Genomic DNA, 17,646 nt, shown 5'->3' with positions numbered 1-17,646 from the left:
TTAAAAATGTATTAAAAGTTTGCTCCTCTGATTTTGAAGCAAAGATGATTTTGGTTCCAATTGCTTCTTTGTATTTTGCAAATGTTGAATAAAGTTGTGAAGAAAAAAAAAAACAGATTCTTTCCGCCACGTTTTGGCTCCGCCCACAAAGTGCATAAAACGTGTCCCGAGCTATTAGCGGGCCACGCACCGGAAGTTGCTGCCCGGTTTGTGAAATAAAAGTGACGTCAACGAAGGAAAATCGGGATATTTGTTCACGTAAGATTTCTTTTTTTAATAAACACATGTATTTTCGGAAAAGCCCTGATTGGTTCGTTGTTCACCCGCTGTTGCCAGTTTAGAGGAACTATTGCAGTGACCCTCGCAGTGAACGAGGAAAGGTTCAGAAACAAGCGGGCAGCTTGTGTTGTGTGTTTGTGTGCGACGCCGGTTTTGTTCTGAAACGACTTTCCGGAAACGCCCGCGCTGCTACTGTTTTCAGCCTGACTCCGGCAGATTAGAAGCAAAACCCGCCCGGGTACTTTATCCGCCGGCGAGCGGGCGGCGCCGGTGTCAGTGGACAGACTCCCATGAACCGGTGCAGCTCCAAGAACCGAGCCGGAGTGTCGACCCACGCTGCTGCTGCTGCTGCTCCTCCTGCTCCTCCTGCCGCTGCCTCGTCCTTTGGCTCGGCTTCAACATGACGAGCCGTAAGCGGCCGCTGGCTGGAGACTGTGGCGCCGAGGACGAGCCCAGGACGCCGGAGAGGAGAGGGTCGCAGGCTGCCGCCGAGCAGGGCGGCGACCCCATGTGCTGGGGGCTCGACGAAACGCGTCGCTTCCTGCGGGCAGAAGGTCTCCACGACTTCCAGGACATCTTCACAGGTTGGTGGCCTTCCTTCCTGTCAGTGAGCCCAATACCCGGCTGTGTTTCTGGGGAACCCCACCCGGGGAAACCCCACCGACTGCTACGCAATACCAGTCCAAGCTTCCTGAACAAGCAGCATGCCTACTTTTAAAAACTGATTTTTTTTAATTATTATTATTTTTTTTTAAATAATTATTATTTTATTGTGTTTCTTGTGTAAATGAATGTATTGATGAGGAGAGGTTCTTTGATAAAAGTCTTTCTAAAGTCTCCTGCACATTTTCTAGCAAACCTTGATCATTCTATATTTCTAAAAGAAAATATAATTCAGGGTGATCTTCAAGACATTTTAGTGACAATTCTATATCTATTTTTTTTTTTAGATTTTTGAAAAAATATGAGACCCCCTTAAATTCTGCTTTGAGGCTGCCAGGTGGTCTCAGGGGTTCATGGGGAGTTTGGGACCCCTCCTGTATTTTACACACTGCTTCCTGCGCTAAATTCAGCCAGTCACAACGAGTCTTTCTTCTCCTCCATCCAGAACAAAACATCACTGGAGTCGCACTCAGCAACCTCACCAGGGATGACCTGGAGAAGATCGGCGTCGAGTACGTGTGTGTGTGTGTGTGTGTGTGTGTGTGTGTGTGTGTGTGTGTGTGTGTGTGTGTGTGTGTGTAAGGGATTGGCTGCCAGAATCTGATCCTCTTAGCAATTTCACAGCCATTAGCGTCCAGTTTCCAAAGAGATGCCAAAGATACACAGCAAACACAGAGAAACATGGCAAACAACTGGATGATGCTGCTGTCAGGATTACTGTGTGTGTGTGTGTGTGTGTGTGTGTGTGTGTGACTAGAGATATTGGATATACCTTATTATTAGCATTAGTATCTGTTATTAGTGTCTCATCTTTTCTTCCAGGAGGCTTGGTGACCGGCTGAAGATCCTCCACAGCCTGAGGAAGCTTCAGCCCACTGCCAAGGTACCACAGCCACATCACCGCCGGGCACGAGTGAGATCAGGAAGAACCAAAAGCTTCAAGCTCCTCCTGACTCCTTGCACTGCACGGTGAAACCAGGAGTGTCTTCCAACCCCGAGGCGACAGGCGTTAACTTTTGTCTTCTCGTTAAAATCCATCCCGACAACCTGTCGCTAACTGGCTCCGTCAGTGACCACGATGCAGTCTGTCAGGCTTTTGGGTGTCACGTGCAGGTTGCCATTTGTTAGGAACCACTTTGTGTGCAGGGGAAATGGTTCGTAACAAACGGAACCACCAAAGGAGTTCCAGGAGCAGTTTACAAACTTAAGATGTTTTTAATGGTTTAACAGAATTAATTACCACAACAAACAACAACAGGGTGGCGTCAAATCAATAAGTTAATATAAACATAAAGTAGTCTCCGATTGCGACCAACACGGGAATCCGTCCCCAAAAAGGGCGGCCGCCCATAAACCTGAACCAAAAGGCTACAGAAAAACAAGGGGAAACTAAACCCCAAAGAAAAGCAAAACTACACCTAAGAGCCCAGTAATTCCCCAACAAACAAAATGGTTCTCGTTAGGAGCGCTTCACGAAGTTCTCACAAACACGAGATTAATAAGCCACGATCAGACCGCGCCCCAGCGTTCAGGATCACGGCAGCTTTTATGGCTTCAGGATTCCGTCTCACGCTGTTGTGCAGGTGGCGGCGATCAACGAATCACGGTGGGCGGAGTTAGGAGAACCCCCACCCCCCACCCCCCACCCAAACATACACACAAAATACGGTCGCCGTAACAGCATCATAACGCTGAGGTCGGGTTCAGATTCAGAATCTTTATTGGTCCCAGAGGACAATGAACATGAGAATGAGAAAGAAAGAAGACAGAGTCTGCGTGTGTTCACCTGCATCATCTCATCACTCATTCATAGTTTCTATACTCTGTATTTTCCCAGCCAGTCTCCAAAAAACTTCCACATTATTCACTGAACAACAGATCCACTAATGGTAGAACAGTGTTTCCCCCGAGGTCTGCGGCCTGTGTGTGTGTGTGTGTGTGTGTGTGTGTGTGTGTGTGTGTGTGTGTGTGTGTGTGTGTGTGTGTGTGTGTGTGTGTGTGTGTGTGTGTAAGGGATTGGCTGCCAGAATCTGATCCTCTTAGCAATTTCACAGCCATTAGCGTCCAGTTTCCAAAGAGATGCCAAAGATACACAGCAAACACAGAGAAACATGGCAAACAACTGGATGATGCTGCTGTCAGGATTACTGCTTGTATTTGTTCAGTTTCACTGCTGATCTTTTCTTGTCCTGCTTCCCGTCAGTCAGTCAGCCAGTCAGTCAGCCAGCCAACCAGCCAGTTTTTTCCCCTGTGGTCATGTTGTCCCGTCTGGTGACAGGTGTTCAACGACCCCATCCACGGCCACATGGAGCTCCACCCACTGCTGATCACCATCATCGACACGCCGCAGTTCCAAAGACTGCGACACATCAAGCAGCTGGGCGGCACCTACCTGGTGTTTCCAGGAGCCTCGCACAACCGCTTCGAGCACTCCATCGGGTAACACTCGGCATCACACACCCTGTCTGCCAGGGCGCCCCTCATCACACTCAAGCTCCCGTGTGTGTGTGTGTGTGTGTGTGTGTGTGTGTGTGTGTGTGTGTGTGTGTGTGTGTGTGTGTGTGTGTGTGTGTGTGTGTGTGTGTGTGTGCGTGTGTTGCAGAGTGGGTCACCTGGCAGGGCAACTGGTCAAGGCGCTGAGTGAGCGGCAGCCGGAGCTCAAGATCACCCGCAGAGACATCCTGTGTGTGCAGATCGCTGGACTTTGCCATGACCTGGGTGAGCAGCAACAGTCAGTCAGTCAGTCAGCCAGCCTGCCAGTCACTCAGCCAGTCACTCAGTCAGTCAGCCAGTCACTCAGCCAGTCAGTCAGTCACTCAGTTAGCCAGCCAGCCAGCCAGCCAGTCAGTCAGTCAGTCAGTCAGTTAGCCAGCCAGTCACTCAGCCAGTCAGTCAGTCAGTCAGTTAGCCAGCCAGCCAGTCAGTCAGTCAGTCAGTCAGTCAGTCAGTCAGAAGGGAACTGAAAGTGTCTCTGTGAGTCTTTTTGTGTGCAACACTTGGTCAGAGTTGAAGGCAGGAACTCTTCCTCTTTCTCCTCCTCCCCTTCCTCTTCCTCCTCAGGTCACGGGCCGTTCTCCCACATGTTTGATGGCTTGTTCATCCCCAGAGCGCGGCCTGGTTTTGACTGGAAGGTGAGGAAATCCTGGAGGCGGTGGTCCAGGGGTGTGTGTGTGTGTGTGTGTGTGTGTGTGTGTGTGTGTGTGTGTGTGTGTGTGTGTGTGTGTGTGTGTGTGTGTGTGTGTGTGTGTGTGTGTGTGTGTGTGCCTTGACACCACCTCGCTCGCTGTTTGCTGCTGAGTTGGATATTTTAAAACGTGCTGCTTGTTGACTTGAGTTCTGATGAGCGGCAGTAAAGCCTTCAGCATCACGCTGGCTGTGTCACACTTTGGAGAAGTGCCCTGCTGAGTTGGCAGCACATAAAGCTATAAATCAATTACCAAGCTGTTTTGGTTCCACTTTCATATGTTGTCCCTCTTAATGCAAACTGAGGCCTTCACACCAGCCTTGTCTCATTAAACCGGTCTAGTCTAAACTGGTTGAGGTTCATGTGAACGCTGATGGCAAACTGAACAACTCAGGTCCAGGTCTTGTGATTTAGCCTTGAGGCTTCATTTATGTGGGCTAATCATGCTAATGATGTAGCCTCGACCGCTGTTCCACAAAGCAGCTCCATAAACCAGCATGAGAAGTCATGAATTAAAAGAAAATAAACCGCGGTCAAGGTTTCTTTAATGGGTACATTAGGGTACATTACGGTACATTAGCTGCGCAGACAGGAACACTCAGCATTCACTGAAAGACGTTATAGGAAAGTCATAAATAATACACAACACACACAAACACACACTCACATCACGCACATTTGTGTTTCTATTTCTGCTCAACGTGCATCGTGATTGACGACAGCATGGCGGGAAAGTCAACACTGCACTGACGGACACATCACCAATTCATTCACCAGGCGGGAGAAAGTAAAAGTCTTTTCTTAACAGACTGACCTCGTGACCCTCGGGGGTCGCTAACGCGTTGTAATCGCTGCGTTTCTCGCTCCGTTGTCTTATTTTTCAGCCCTTATTTCCCTCAAACCTTTCATCTCGCCCGTTTGCTCTTTAACTTCCGCTATCAAGTTCATTCGGTTCGCCAATACACCACCGGTGATGAGGAGGAAGTAACCGTTTCAAAATAAAATCCAAATATGCAAAATCAAAGCTGTCATCTCTCAAAAAGGCCAAACTATACATATATATGAATGAATGAAGTTATGCTTGTTCGTGGTTTATCGCGGCGAACCTAAATTATAATATTTATATATCAAGAAATTAAATAACAAAAATGTATATCAAGCGGACCTGTTGTGCAGGGCTCCCTCTGGTGGACAAAACAAAAAACAGCAAGCATACGTCAAGAAATGATGGGTCCGCTACATCAAGGCTAATGTGTTAGCCTACATATGTGCTGGCTGAGGCAGCATATTATTATTATTATTGCTACACTGTTGCTGATGAAAGGTTAGCAGCTTTTCATACACTCTCTTCTCTGTGGAGTTGTGTCTAAAAGCAGTCACTGATGAGTGGACAGTTTGCTGACAGGAGGCCTCAGCGATGAGATAAGGACCCGCCTCCCGTTTGCAAACTTCAGCTCTCATTGTTGAATTATCAAGTTGCTACTTGTGCGTTTCTAAACCGTGCCAGCTCACAGTCACCTGGACCAAGTCCTCTTTCCACTGCAGCACGAGGAGGCCTCGGTGAAGATGTTCGAACACCTGGTGGAAGACAACAACCTGACGCCTGTGATGGAGGGGCACGGCCTGAAGCTCCCACAGGACCTGATCTTCATCAGGGAGCAGATCGTAGGACCTTCAAACAGAGATGCAGGCCAGACTCAGAAGGTGAAGCACTGGGGGGTCGCAGTAGGCCGTGTGTGTGTGTGTGTGTCTGGTGTGTGTGGCGTGATAGCGGCTGCTAGCTAGCTTCCTTCTTCACCGCCACTTCTCACAGCAACGTTACTGCGTTCGCGTTGATGCGTCACTGAAGAAGAACCGCAGACCCAAAGCAGACCGTGGAGACCACACGGACCTTCAGTTTCTGCTGCCGCTAAGGCTAACACACTAACACCAGCGCTGCTTGACTGAGCTCTGGTTCTCCCCCTAGTGGCTGTATGAAGGTCGCACTAAAGAGAAGTCCTTCCTCTATGAGATCGTGGCCAACAAGACCAACGGCATCGACGTGGACAAGTGGGACTACTTTGCCAGGTCCGATTTCTCTTCCTGTCTCTTCAGTTGTGTGTCTTTGGAGCAGCGCCCCAGAGATTGTGTTTCTTCTTCAGGGACTGCCACCATCTGGGCATCCACAACAACTTTGACTACCACCGCTTCATCAAATTTGCCAGAGTGTGCGAGTTCGATGGTCAGAAGACCATCTGCACCCGAGACAAGGTGATGATCTTCACTGTGACAGATGCAGCCCTCCAGGTGGTGGCGCTCTCCAAACCAGACCGCTTGTTGTGTGTGTTGACAGGAGGTGGCCAACCTGTACGACATGTTCTACACCAGGAACTGCCTCCACAGAAGAGCCTACCAGCACAAAGTGGGCAACATCGTGGAGGACATGTGAGTGCTTCAGACTAAACAATGACACACTTGACCTGAATGAAGAAAATAGCATCTTAAACATTGACAAAGAGCTCAAAGACATTCATGACAACACAATAAACATCAAAATAGTCATAACAATAAATAATGATGACGGTAATAATAAAATAGAATAGCTGGCAGTCGCATTCTCCTTCAGGTCCACTGACTTTGATTATTTGACATGACAGTCGGAGACAAACACATTCTTCAACGTGCTGGCTTTTATTGTTCTGTGGGGAACTGACGGCTTCACACACTCAAACACAACCGGAGAGCAGCTCCCAGTTTGCCAGCAGACGGATGCAGACCCCCAGTTGGCCTTCCACTGGCAGCTGCGGAGCAGCCAGACTGCAGATAGCAGGGCAGCTGGCGAGGCGTCTCTGCTCTCGTCCTTGAACGTGGGAACAGACTGCGTGAACTGGGCTGAGCTGCAGCGTCCAGTGGCTCCATGCTGCTGCGTCATCATCACAATGTGCTGCTGCTTCCGTCCAGGATCACCGAGGCCTTTCTGAAAGCTGACCCGCACATCAGGATCGAGGGCTCAGGAGGGAAGAAGTTAAAAATCTCCGAAGCCATAGAGGACATGACGGCCTACACCAAGCTGACAGGTTGTGTGTGTGTGTGTGTGTGTGTGTGTGTGTGTGTGTGTGTGTGTGTGTGTGTGTGTGTGTGTGTGTGTGTGTGTGTGTGTGTGTGTGTGTGTGTGTCAGTGTGAACTCGGTCCGACAGTCGCTGGTGTCGGGCGGCCTGCCCTGTTTTTCCCGCTCTGATGTTCTAAAGTTCCTCATCTGTGAACTTGGCTGAGCGAATGACACTTGTCTCCAATGTTTGCTTGCAGATCACCTGTTTGAGCAGATCCTGTACTCGTCCTCTCCGGAGCTGACGGAGGCCCGGCAGATCCTGCAGAACGTCATCTGCCGACGCCTCTACAAGTGTTTGGGCCAAACCCAGTCCAAGAAGAAGGAGAGCGTCTCCGCGGTAGGCGATGGCGTCTTCATGGCTTTGATGTAGACGGCGATGCTGAAGCGTCTGCGCTTGGACACGTGAGAAGCAAACGCCCCCCAGTGTTCTGGGGGGGCGGGGTTTGCTGAGTGAAGCTGCAGGTGTTGACCTTCCTTCCTCTTCTGGATCTCTCTCACCTCTCAAGGACAAATGTCGCTGCTGGGAGGCGGAGTTGGCTCAGACCATCCCAAAGTGTCGCACCGACGACCACCTGAACCCAGAGGACTTTGTCGTTCGCGTGAGCTTCACTTCATAACGCTGAGAGCTCCACAAGCAGATGTTTGGATTGTTTGAATATGATTGTGAACCCCGGTGTTTTATCACACAGGTCATTTTCTTTGACTATGGGATGAAAGACAAGGACCCCATCAGCAACGTGCGCTTTTACTGCAAGGACGATCCGACCACGGCCATCAGGATTCGCAAGGATCAGGTGGGAGGGAGGAGGCTGCCGCTCAATCTTCCCCTTAACCTCTCAGCGTGACCTCTGTCACTTGACTGATGCAGCGACGTCGTCATTGTTTCAGGTGTCCAAGCTCCTCCCGGAGACCTTCTCTGAGCAGCTGATCAGGGTCTACTACAAGAAGAGGGATGAGACTCTGGGAGCAGCCAACAAGAATTTTGTGCAGTGGTGCATGAATCACGACTTCTCCAAGCCTCAGGTTGCTTCCCAAGTTTTTCTCTTTCACATTTTAGTAAAAATGTGTTTTTTTGGTTCAACGTCGTGCTGCAGGTCATCACTTTGTTGCTTAGTTTAACACATAAACAGTTCAGATGTTACCATTATATGGATCACATGGCCACTGTCCAGTAGAGGGCGCTGTTGCCAGCCGGTTGCCAAATGTTGAAATTCTGCCCAATATTTGGAGAGTGGCCTTCGAAGTCTCTCAGGCGCCTCGTCAGCCTGCAGTTTGTGCCAAATCCAGCGTTGATGGAATAAAATATTCTTTCTCATCTCACCGCTGTCTTCCACATGTCTCTCTCTCTGCAATTCATCAAACTTACTCCAGTATCGTGTTTTAATGTTGCCATCAGTTGTGATTAGCAAAACCATCGACAGCGAAGGGTGTGTTGAGGCCTCCCTCTTGTGGACAACCAGTGTCATGAGCAGCCTGCAGTGCAGTGCAGTGCAGTGCAGTGCAGTGCAGTGCAGTGCAGTGCAGTGCAGTGCAGTGCAGTGCAGTGCAGCGACTCCAATCTTCCGTCTCTCTCGTGGGCAGAGGTGGCAAAAGTGTTCACATTCTGCACTTAAGGAAAAGATAATGGTGTAAAAATACTGATTCGACTCTTTTACTCAAATCAAAGTGAGAAAGTCCAAGTTCTGCAATGCAGTGGAGTTATTAATGGAAGAATTCAATGGTTGATGGTTTTGCAGAAATGAGAAGGTAGTAGTACAGATACCTGAGATGTCTCCTTGAGTCCAGTAACAAAGTTTTTGTGTGATTTTTTTCTCGCCACTTGTGCGTGCGGCGTCCTGCAGAACGGAGACATCATCGCTCCAGAACTGACTCCCCTCAAGTCCGACTGGAACAGCAACAACAACAACGAGGGAGAGGGCGGCGGCGGCGGCAGCGGCTCGGCAGCAGCTTACAACTCTGCAAGAGGTGCAAGTCGACCTAAAAAGAAGCTTTTTTAGCTAAGCAACAATAAGCAACAAACGGTGCGTCGGTTTGTGTGTGGACGCACGCAGCAGCAATCAAAGAAATGCAAGGCTCAGGAATGTTTTACAGATTTCAGTTTTTTTAACAGTCTTCTCATCCTGCATGTTTTTGTTTTTAGTTTGACTTTTTAGCTCAGCCTCAAATCAAGCAATTCATTCATACGTGTGTTTTTATTTCTTTTAAGCTATTTTAAGCTGGTCTCCAACCCTCCAATCATGTATCTCCATCATAGCTCAAACAGATCACTGCCATTGGATTTGCTCAGAGACGAATCAACAGCTTTAAAAAATGCGTTCTGATCTTTGAAGTTCTTTGTTTTTGCTTTGGAGTTCCTTCGCGTGGGTTTCATTTGGGTCACAGTGTGTGTTTTTATTTATCCCTGTTGTTCCGGGTTCTCCAAGTTGGTTCTGTTTACTGACGCGTGGCTGCAGTTTTCTCTGGTTTTGCAGTTCTGTGCAATGCATCCTCCTCACAGCCAGGTGTAGCTATTGTTTGATTGTCCTGTTCTCAGGCAGCGTATAAAGATGTTTTGACATGAATGTAACAGCTGTGGCTTGACTGTGTGGTCAGGGCTGTGGGGGTCTCATTAAACATTTTCCCCGACCGTCTCCTCCTGCTTGTTATTGCTCAAGACGTGCAAAGATGTCCGTGACTGCATTTCCTCTTGCTGCCACAGGGTGGAGACAAAGTTGTGCAGATGAGTTCTGCGAGGGGAGCGGGTTGTCCAATGACTGGAGGGTTGGCGGTTCAAGTCCCGCTCCGCCCCACTCTGTCCCACTCTGTCCATGTGTCCTTGGGCAAGGCACTCGATTTGCATGGCCTGCTGTGAATGTGAGTGGATGTGGGCTGGTAGTGGGAGGGGCCCGTTGGATTGACTGCCAGGCTTCTGTCTGTTTGCCCCTCCGTGCGAATGAATAATGGTTCAATGTAAAGTGCTTTGAGTGCCTAGATGGCGCTATACAAATCCACTCCATTACGAGTATTAATATCATTAGCATTAGCTTAGCACCAGCTTGAATTCCTTTGCTCTTCACTGCAGAGGCCGACATGCAGCCTCGTCTCCAGTGTCACTGACTGGTCAGACACTGGTTACTGACTGGTTACTGACTGATCACACACTGGTCACTGACTGGTCACACACTGGTTGCTGACTGGTCACGGACTGGTCAGACACTGGTTACTGACTGGTCAGACACTGGTCACTGACTGGTCACACACTGGTCACTGACTGGATCTAGTGGAGGAAAACATCTTCTACCTTCTTCTATCTCACTGTGAGCCCTCGTGGGAAGAAGTTCCAGTGTGTGACTTCAGATTGGCTTTGCATTTCTTTTCCTCCACAGTGATAATCTGGCAGTATGATTAGAGGCAGTGTTTCTTATTGGCAAACATGTTGTGTGTGTTTGAATGGAAATCACAGCTGATTGGCCTCAGTATTTCCATTAGACAATATCATTATTATATATAATATTATTAAAGTAAATGATGAGTAAAGACACCATGTGAACAAGTGATGGCTGTGGTCCAGTGGGCACACACGCACTTCCACATCCTGTGGCAGTGACACACACACACACACACACACACACACAGCAGGACCAAGGCCAACTGCCTGCTAGTATTTTTATAATCTTCATGTTCCCTGACCTGTTGCTCCCCTCCTGGCGCCAGTGGTCTAAGCCCCCGCCCCCCCCGCCTCCACCCACCCACCCCTCCCTCCCTGCAATGCGTCAACCTTACTCTCTCACACACACACACACACACACACACACACACACACACTTTAAAACACACATGCTCCTGGACACTCAGCAGGCGGATAATTGAGACCAGCTGTTGCAAGGTGCCTCTTCCTCGGACCCCCCGGACCCCCCCCCCTGCACTTGCCTTCCTGCTGGAGAACTCCCCCCACTCTTGATGCCTCTGAGTGCCTCCTCATTGGCCACTGATTCTCCACTGAAGCTCGGCTCCATCTCTCGGAAACCTTTTCATTTTCATTGTGTGTCTTCAGTGTTTTCATGCTGTCAGTCACATTCAGAAGGTCTGAGTTCATTCTGGCAGCTTCAGGATGAGCCCAGCGCCAGTCTGGTGTTGTCTCTCACGCCAGCAGCCCATCTGAGTTCTGCTTCTCCTCCTGTGGATCTTCTGATTCTTCTTCTCCAGTTTGCAGTGGCTTGGTTCTTCTGTTGCTCCCTCACAATGTGGACCAGTGGGAACATCGTGAGCGCTGCTGCAGCGAGTGACACATCAACATACGTTGTGCAGAGTTTCCCTCCCCCTCACGTCTTCTTCTGTGGTTTCTACTGGCTGGCTGCGGTCATCACTTCCTTCTTTCATCACCGTTTAGAGGAAGCTGATTGGTTCTGTAAGGTGGAGAAGTCTGAGCAAAGTGATGCCTCCTAATGAATTGATGATTGAAGTGCTGCTTGGATGGAACCAACTGCACACCGCACTGGTGTTTCTGTGTGTTTGATTGATGGATTTGACTAGACAAGCTCCTCCCTCACGTCCTCAGCTCCTCCCTTCTTCCTTGACTTGACTTCTTTGCTGCTGCCACTGAGCTCCACTGACACCTGGAGGGAATTCCCTTCAAACATGTCCAGCTTGGCCAGCAGAGTTGATTGTGACGTCCCAGTGGTTTGTGGATGAGATTCAGTGAACCAGTGAACTTCTCGTCCTGCAGCTCCTCACTCTGTTTTCCAGAAGCTGAAGCACGAGTCGCTGCTGGAATCTGTATGGGGGGGGGCATGTCAGACTCTCTTTTCCAGCTGGTCCCTGAGGGTCAAACTGTGTGTGTGTGTGTGTCACGGCCTCTCATTAGGGGGTGAGACACTGCGGCTCCAGACCCCCATGGTAGGACTGCTGGGTGAGTCTGCAGTGATCCGGCCACTTTGATGCCCCCCCACCACCACCAGGAGGTTAATGAGCCTCAGTGAGCTCTGCAGGCAGGCACTGCCCGTGCACATGTTGTGTGTGTATTTGGAGGGGGGGGGGGGGGGTCACTACAGACGAGGTGCAAAGATCCCCCACGCCCCCCACCCCCCACCCCACCCGACATACCCCTGTCGTCTTTAGCAGAGGTCTGACTGATGCTGTTGCAGTGACTGTGATCAGCTGCAGTTTGACCCTCAGTCACTGGGCCACTGGAGCAGCACCAGCCGCTGCTCTGGGACTCTTTCAACTGCTTTAGAGGAGAAACTGGCCACGCTGGGATCATAGTGTGCACACAGTGAAGACCACTGGGTGGAACCCTGGTTCCGGCCTCTGGGTGTCTCCTCCTCCTGGTGTGAGGCTTCGTACCTACAACCCTGCAATCAGTTTAGCAGCACTGCTAGCTGTAGCTTGCTGCTAGCTGTGGAGTTCATCTCTCCCTCAGTGTTCAGAGATGAGACACTGATGACATCACAGCTTCCTCTGCCGTGATGTCACTGCGCTCAGGTTCCCTGGTTGTAGTGCTGCCAAATGTGGAAGCAGCAGCGAGTCCCCCTGCTGTCTGGGGGTGGTACTGCTCTCCATCGGATAAAGTTGCTACATTTGTTCCATTATGTTTTCCACATGTCTGCCAGGCCATTGGCTGAAACTCTCCCCTTTGTTGAGTCTTTGCGACACCTGAACAGCGGCTGTGGTGGGTAAGGGGGGGGGGGGGGTCACAAGCCCCGGCCTGCTGCAGGGAAGCGCTGCTCCAGAAAACAGGTGCTCCCTCTCCTCTCCTGTTGTTTTGACTTCTCTTCTCTTTTCATCCAGGTCCTCCCTCTCCCTCTCTCCTTCTCTCTCTCTCTCTCTCTCTCTCTCCTTCTCTCACTCTCTCTCCTTCTCTCACTCCCTCTCTCTCTCCCTCTCTCTCCTTCTCTCTCTCCCTCCCCTCTCTCTCTCTCTCCTCACTCACACCCTCCCCTCACCCCCACTGCTTCCGGCCCTGCAGTTCAGCTCAGCCCCCAGTTAGGGGTAATTGCTTCAATAGTATCTCCCCCCGCCCGGCCCCCTGCGGCCCTCACTGCCCCCTGCTGGAAGGTGTGACTCTCCCTGCTGGTGAAGCCTTGAAGGTGTGTGTGTGTGTGTGTGTGTGTGTGTGTGTGTGTGTGTGTGTGTCGGGGGGGTGGGGGGGGGGGGCAGATTGATTCAGCTGTTCAGGACCTGCTGGAGAAAGTTTCCATGCCGTTTTCAGCCCACGGCTCCCAGTGGCTCCCAGTCTCTCCCAGTGGGCTCCCAGTGGGCTACCAGTCTCTCCCAGTGGCTCCCAGTCACTCTCAAACCTCTGTTTTCACTCAGTTCTGGTCCCAGATTCCAAATTCTGAGCAATTTTGTTTGCAGAACAGAACCATGTTTGCAACCTGCATCATCACCTGCAGCACTGACAGGAGGCGTCTCTGCTGCTCAGGAGGCCAAGTCAAGTTTTAAAGCACCGCAGCAGAAAAATGAGCGCAGATCAACTCCTCCCAGTCCGCCACTGATGACAGGAAGATGTCGCCGTGACTTTATGATGCAGAGGAAGTCGCCTCAAAAGGTCACAGATGTCTGTTACAATACAAAGTTGTTTTCTGTTTGCAGCAAAAAAAAAATGTCCCTCTGTCATGCACAACATTGTCACCACACTGATTCCAGAATGCAGCAGTTTGCAGTTTGCAGTTTGCGGAAAAATGAATGACAACTTTCTTTCAACTTCTTTCTTTTTTCACAATTGAGCAAACAGCAAACTGTCATCTGAGAAGAAACTTCCAGGAGGATCTGATCTGCCCAGTGATTCCAGGGCATCTGGAAAGACTTTGGTTGGCTGTGTGTGTGTGTGTGTGTGTGTGTGTGTGTGTGTGTGTGTGTGTGTGTGTGTGTGTGTGTGTGTGTGTGTGTGTGTGTGTGTGTGTGTGTGTGTGTGTGTAAGAAAATCCTCTCAGTGTTGTCCACAGGGTGTTGTTGTCTCTTCTCTCGGGCTGCTAAACTAAACCCCAACCAGACGGTGAGGAGACGACTTCGCTGCTGAGCTGTTTTCATCTGGAGGCTCTGCTGCAGCGTCACTAGGAGGCGATGCTGAGGCCTCGCTGTAGTCACACATGTGTGTGTGTGTGTGTGTGTTTGTGCTTGTTTGAGCACATGTGTGTACTTGCATGCCACCCTGCTCCTCTGCTCCTCTGCTCCTCGGGGCCTCCAGCTGGTAATCTGAGCTTCCAGATTAGAAGAAGAAGAAACGGCAGCGCAGAAGAATGCGTTTGGTTGAGCCAGCCAGGAATTTACAACGGCCTTCAGGCTGCAGTGACCTCCTCGTTCTGTCATGTCTGCCGCTGTCTCACACACACACACACACACACACACACACACACACACATACACACACACAGTAAGCAGTGAAAAGACATTTGACTTCAGCACTCAGGTCGTGTTTCTAACGTCTCATCAACATTTTCAGTCTTTGATTCCAGCAGCGTCACACTGGCGCTCCAGTGTCGTCCAGTGACATCACAGAAATCACATCAAGGTGATCATGGTATAACTTGCAAACGCTCCTCAGATTTAATTCATATGATGTGGAAAGACTGGAAAGCTTGTTGAGTTTCCATGAAAATGCAGCTTTTTCAACCATGGAAAGTTGTTTTGTGTGAATATTTATAGATTTGATGCATTAAGAACCACAGAAACATTTTTCAGTGAAATACAGCTGCTCGCTCTAGACAGTAAAAAAGAAACTAGTTATGGAAAAAACTTAAAGCGTTCTCCAAAAATCTCCATATCTAATAAACAATGTGTGTATATATACACATACAGTATACACATGTATTTGTGTTAGGATGTCAATCGTTTTTCCCAGTGGGTGACCTTGCTGTTGAACAGCACTGTTGAATCTGGTTCTGATGCCGCTGCTGCTGCTGCTGCTGCTGCTGCTGCTGCTGCTGCCACTGCTACTGCCGCTGCTCCAGCTGCAGTGTTCTGCAGCCACTGACTGAGACTGTCTGCAGTGAAGCTCCCAGCAGCACGTTTAGCCCACGACGTCTCCAAAACTTATAAACTGATAAACAGATTGGAGAGAGTGACGACGTGCAGCGAGACCGTCTGCTGTGAGAGGAGCAAGATGATGGAGATGGAGATGGAGAGGAGGAACCCCAGCAGCAGCAGCAGCAGATTGTGGGTCACAGAGCTTCAGTTCCAGTTTCAGGGGGAGCAGCTGTGGACACTTTAGACCACCTGATCTGGTCAAACCCCCCACCCCCCCACTGTCACAGCTCAGCAACCTGCCCTGTGTGTGTGTGTGTGTGTGTGTGTGTGTGTGTGTGTGTGTGTGTGTGTGTGTGTGTGTGTGTGACAGAGATCCTGCTCTCTGTGCCCAGACGGAGGGGACAGGTGTTGGGGACAGGAGGTGCCGTGCCCCCCCTATCCCCCGGGGGGTGGGGGGTGGTCAGGTGGGGACACACCTGCCCTGACTGGCTCCAGAGGCTCTGGTTACACACACACACACACACACACACACACACACAGACACCAGGGCGGCCATGTGTCCAAGCAGAGAGAGCAGGCTGGTGGACCAGCAGGACATCTCACTGGTCAGTCAGGAGATAGGGGGCGCTGCATCAACACTCAATACTCTGCTGTATCAGTCAAGTCTTTCTCTCATTTTAGCTTTGATGATTCTTTAATTGAATGATTTTCTTTCTCTCCACGCACTGTTTTATAAAATCATTTGCTGATGAATGACTGTCTATCATTCTATCATTCTATCATTCTGTCGTTTATGCAGTTTATACAGTTTGAGGAGGAGAAGTGCTTTAGTGTGTGTGAGGGTTTTCATTGAGCAGGAGGGAAAGTTTCTGGACGCCCTGCTGTGTGTGTGTGTGTGTGTGTGTGTGTGGCACACGCAAGCGTTTCTAAAGCCTCTCTGAGATTGGGGGGGGGGGGTAGATGTCAGGCAGGTGCACTGGGCTGCACCCTGCACTCCTCCAGGAACCAGGGCGGGCGACACACTCACACACACTCACACACATCTCCACCCTAAGCTCCACCCGTCTTGACCCCTCCTGGTCGGGGTGGAATGTGGCGGGACAATGGAGGTGTCCTGGTCCTCTGGGCTTCTGCTGACCCTCCGGCCCCACGCAGGTCCTGACAGGAGGACAAAAGTGCACCTTGCAGCAGCAGCAGCAGCAGCAGCAGCAGCAGCCTGGGGGAAATACCTGAATACCTGTGGAGGTAAATAAGAGGGAGCGAGAGAATGACACACTGGTGGTGGTGGGGGTGGGGGGGGGGGTGGTTCTTTGGTTCTCTGGCCCAGATGTCAAGTTGGACCCCCAGGAGACCCCCCCCCCACCCCCCCACCCCCACACACACACACACACACACAAGATTAGGTGGAACTTCATCATCCATGATGATATTGTGACTGCTGCTCCTCCGACACCCTCTCCACTTCTCTTGAAATTCAAAGCCTAGGAGGTTCTACACCCCCCAGCCCCACCCCCCTGACTCTAATTCTCGGGCTCCTCGGTGCTGCACTAATCAGTGAAATGAAGTGTGTTCAGCCACGCTCACATTACCACTGATGCAACTTCATTTTGCTTGGCTTCCTGCAGATAAAGAGAGAGAGGCTCTGGGCCGCTGCCAGGCTGCCAGGCTGCTGCCAGACTGCTGGTTGCACGTCCCCAGTCAGGTAAGCAGTAAAAGTTACTAAACCTCATCAATAAAAGTGGGAAACCTTGTCTTGAAAAGACGAGCATGAGAGTTTATTTTTAAACAAAGGTAAACTCCATTGGGAGGAGGGGTGGGCAGTGAGTCTGCTTCTTGGTTCTTTATTCCTCCAACATTAATCAAGACCAGTGTTGGTTTTGCAACTGAAGATGCTTGAGTCAGATCAGGCTTCAACCCGAAGGTCACACTCTGACAAGGAGGAGCGCTTGATTTGTTCACCCGGGGCAGGTTTCAATGTGGTGATGGTGCGTCTCACATGAACCTCCGGCAGTTAACCTTGGCTTGCATTGTGAAGAGTCTTCAGAGAGCTGCTGGTGCAGTGGGAGAGCAGCACAGTGTTTCCTCCACAACAGAGTCAGCTGCTTTCTCACACTCACTGTGGCTGCAGCATGGAAATACACTGGAGGTACACTGGAGATATGAGATACACTGTAGGTACACTGGAGATACACTGTAGGTACACTGGAGATGGAGATACACTGGAGGTACACTGGAGATATGAGATACACTGGAGGTACACTGGAGATAGCATGGAGATACACTGGAGGTACACTGGAGATATGAGATACACTGGAGGTACACTGGAGATAGCATGGAGGTACACTGGACATAGAATGGAGATACACTGGAGGTACACTGGAGGTACACTGGAGATATGAGATACACTGGAGGTACACTGGAGGTACACTGGAGATAGCATGGAGGTACACTGGACATAGAATGGAGATACACTGGAGGTACACTGGA

At 50.3% G+C, this 17,646-nt stretch overlaps 1 protein-coding gene across 1 annotated transcript; it reads left to right on the top strand.

Moving 5' to 3' along the window:
• Positions 1 to 431: 431 nt before the first annotated feature.
• On the top strand, positions 432 to 9,845 carry samhd1 (SAM domain and HD domain 1). The gene is made up of 16 exons (XM_076045897.1): positions 432 to 863; positions 1,388 to 1,454; positions 1,765 to 1,825; positions 3,221 to 3,381; positions 3,545 to 3,660; positions 4,003 to 4,073; positions 5,672 to 5,830; positions 6,093 to 6,193; positions 6,268 to 6,376; positions 6,459 to 6,550; positions 7,067 to 7,182; positions 7,413 to 7,552; positions 7,722 to 7,814; positions 7,905 to 8,009; positions 8,104 to 8,238; positions 9,057 to 9,845. The coding sequence occupies exons 1-16, from the start codon at positions 680 to 682 to the stop codon at positions 9,210 to 9,212; spliced, it is 1,866 nt and encodes a 621-aa protein (XP_075902012.1). The 5' UTR covers positions 432 to 679; the 3' UTR covers positions 9,213 to 9,845.
• Positions 9,846 to 17,646: the final 7,801 nt, after the last annotated feature.

The sequence above is a fragment of the Nelusetta ayraudi genome, unplaced genomic scaffold, assembly GCF_046127955.1.
Source record: "Nelusetta ayraudi isolate G7.1 ecotype Tasmania unplaced genomic scaffold, CSIRO-AGI_Nayr_v1 ptg000088l, whole genome shotgun sequence".
In the NCBI taxonomy this organism is placed as follows: domain Eukaryota; kingdom Metazoa; phylum Chordata; class Actinopteri; order Tetraodontiformes; family Monacanthidae; genus Nelusetta; species Nelusetta ayraudi.
This window is presented reverse-complemented; position numbering and strand designations above follow the sequence as displayed.

What these genes read in the sequence shown, in the direction of transcription:
- samhd1 (XM_076045897.1), top strand. Translation starts at nt 680, where the DNA reads ATGACGAGCCGTAAGCGGCCGCTGGCTGGAGACTGTGGCGCCGAGGAC. An exon ending in CAGAGGACTTTGTCGTTCGC is followed by an intron (nt 7,815 to 7,904) that starts GTGAGCTTCACT and finishes TTTATCACACAG; the next exon opens with GTCATTTTCTTTGACTATGG. An exon ending in TCAGGATTCGCAAGGATCAG is followed by an intron (nt 8,010 to 8,103) that starts GTGGGAGGGAGG and finishes TCATTGTTTCAG; the next exon opens with GTGTCCAAGCTCCTCCCGGA.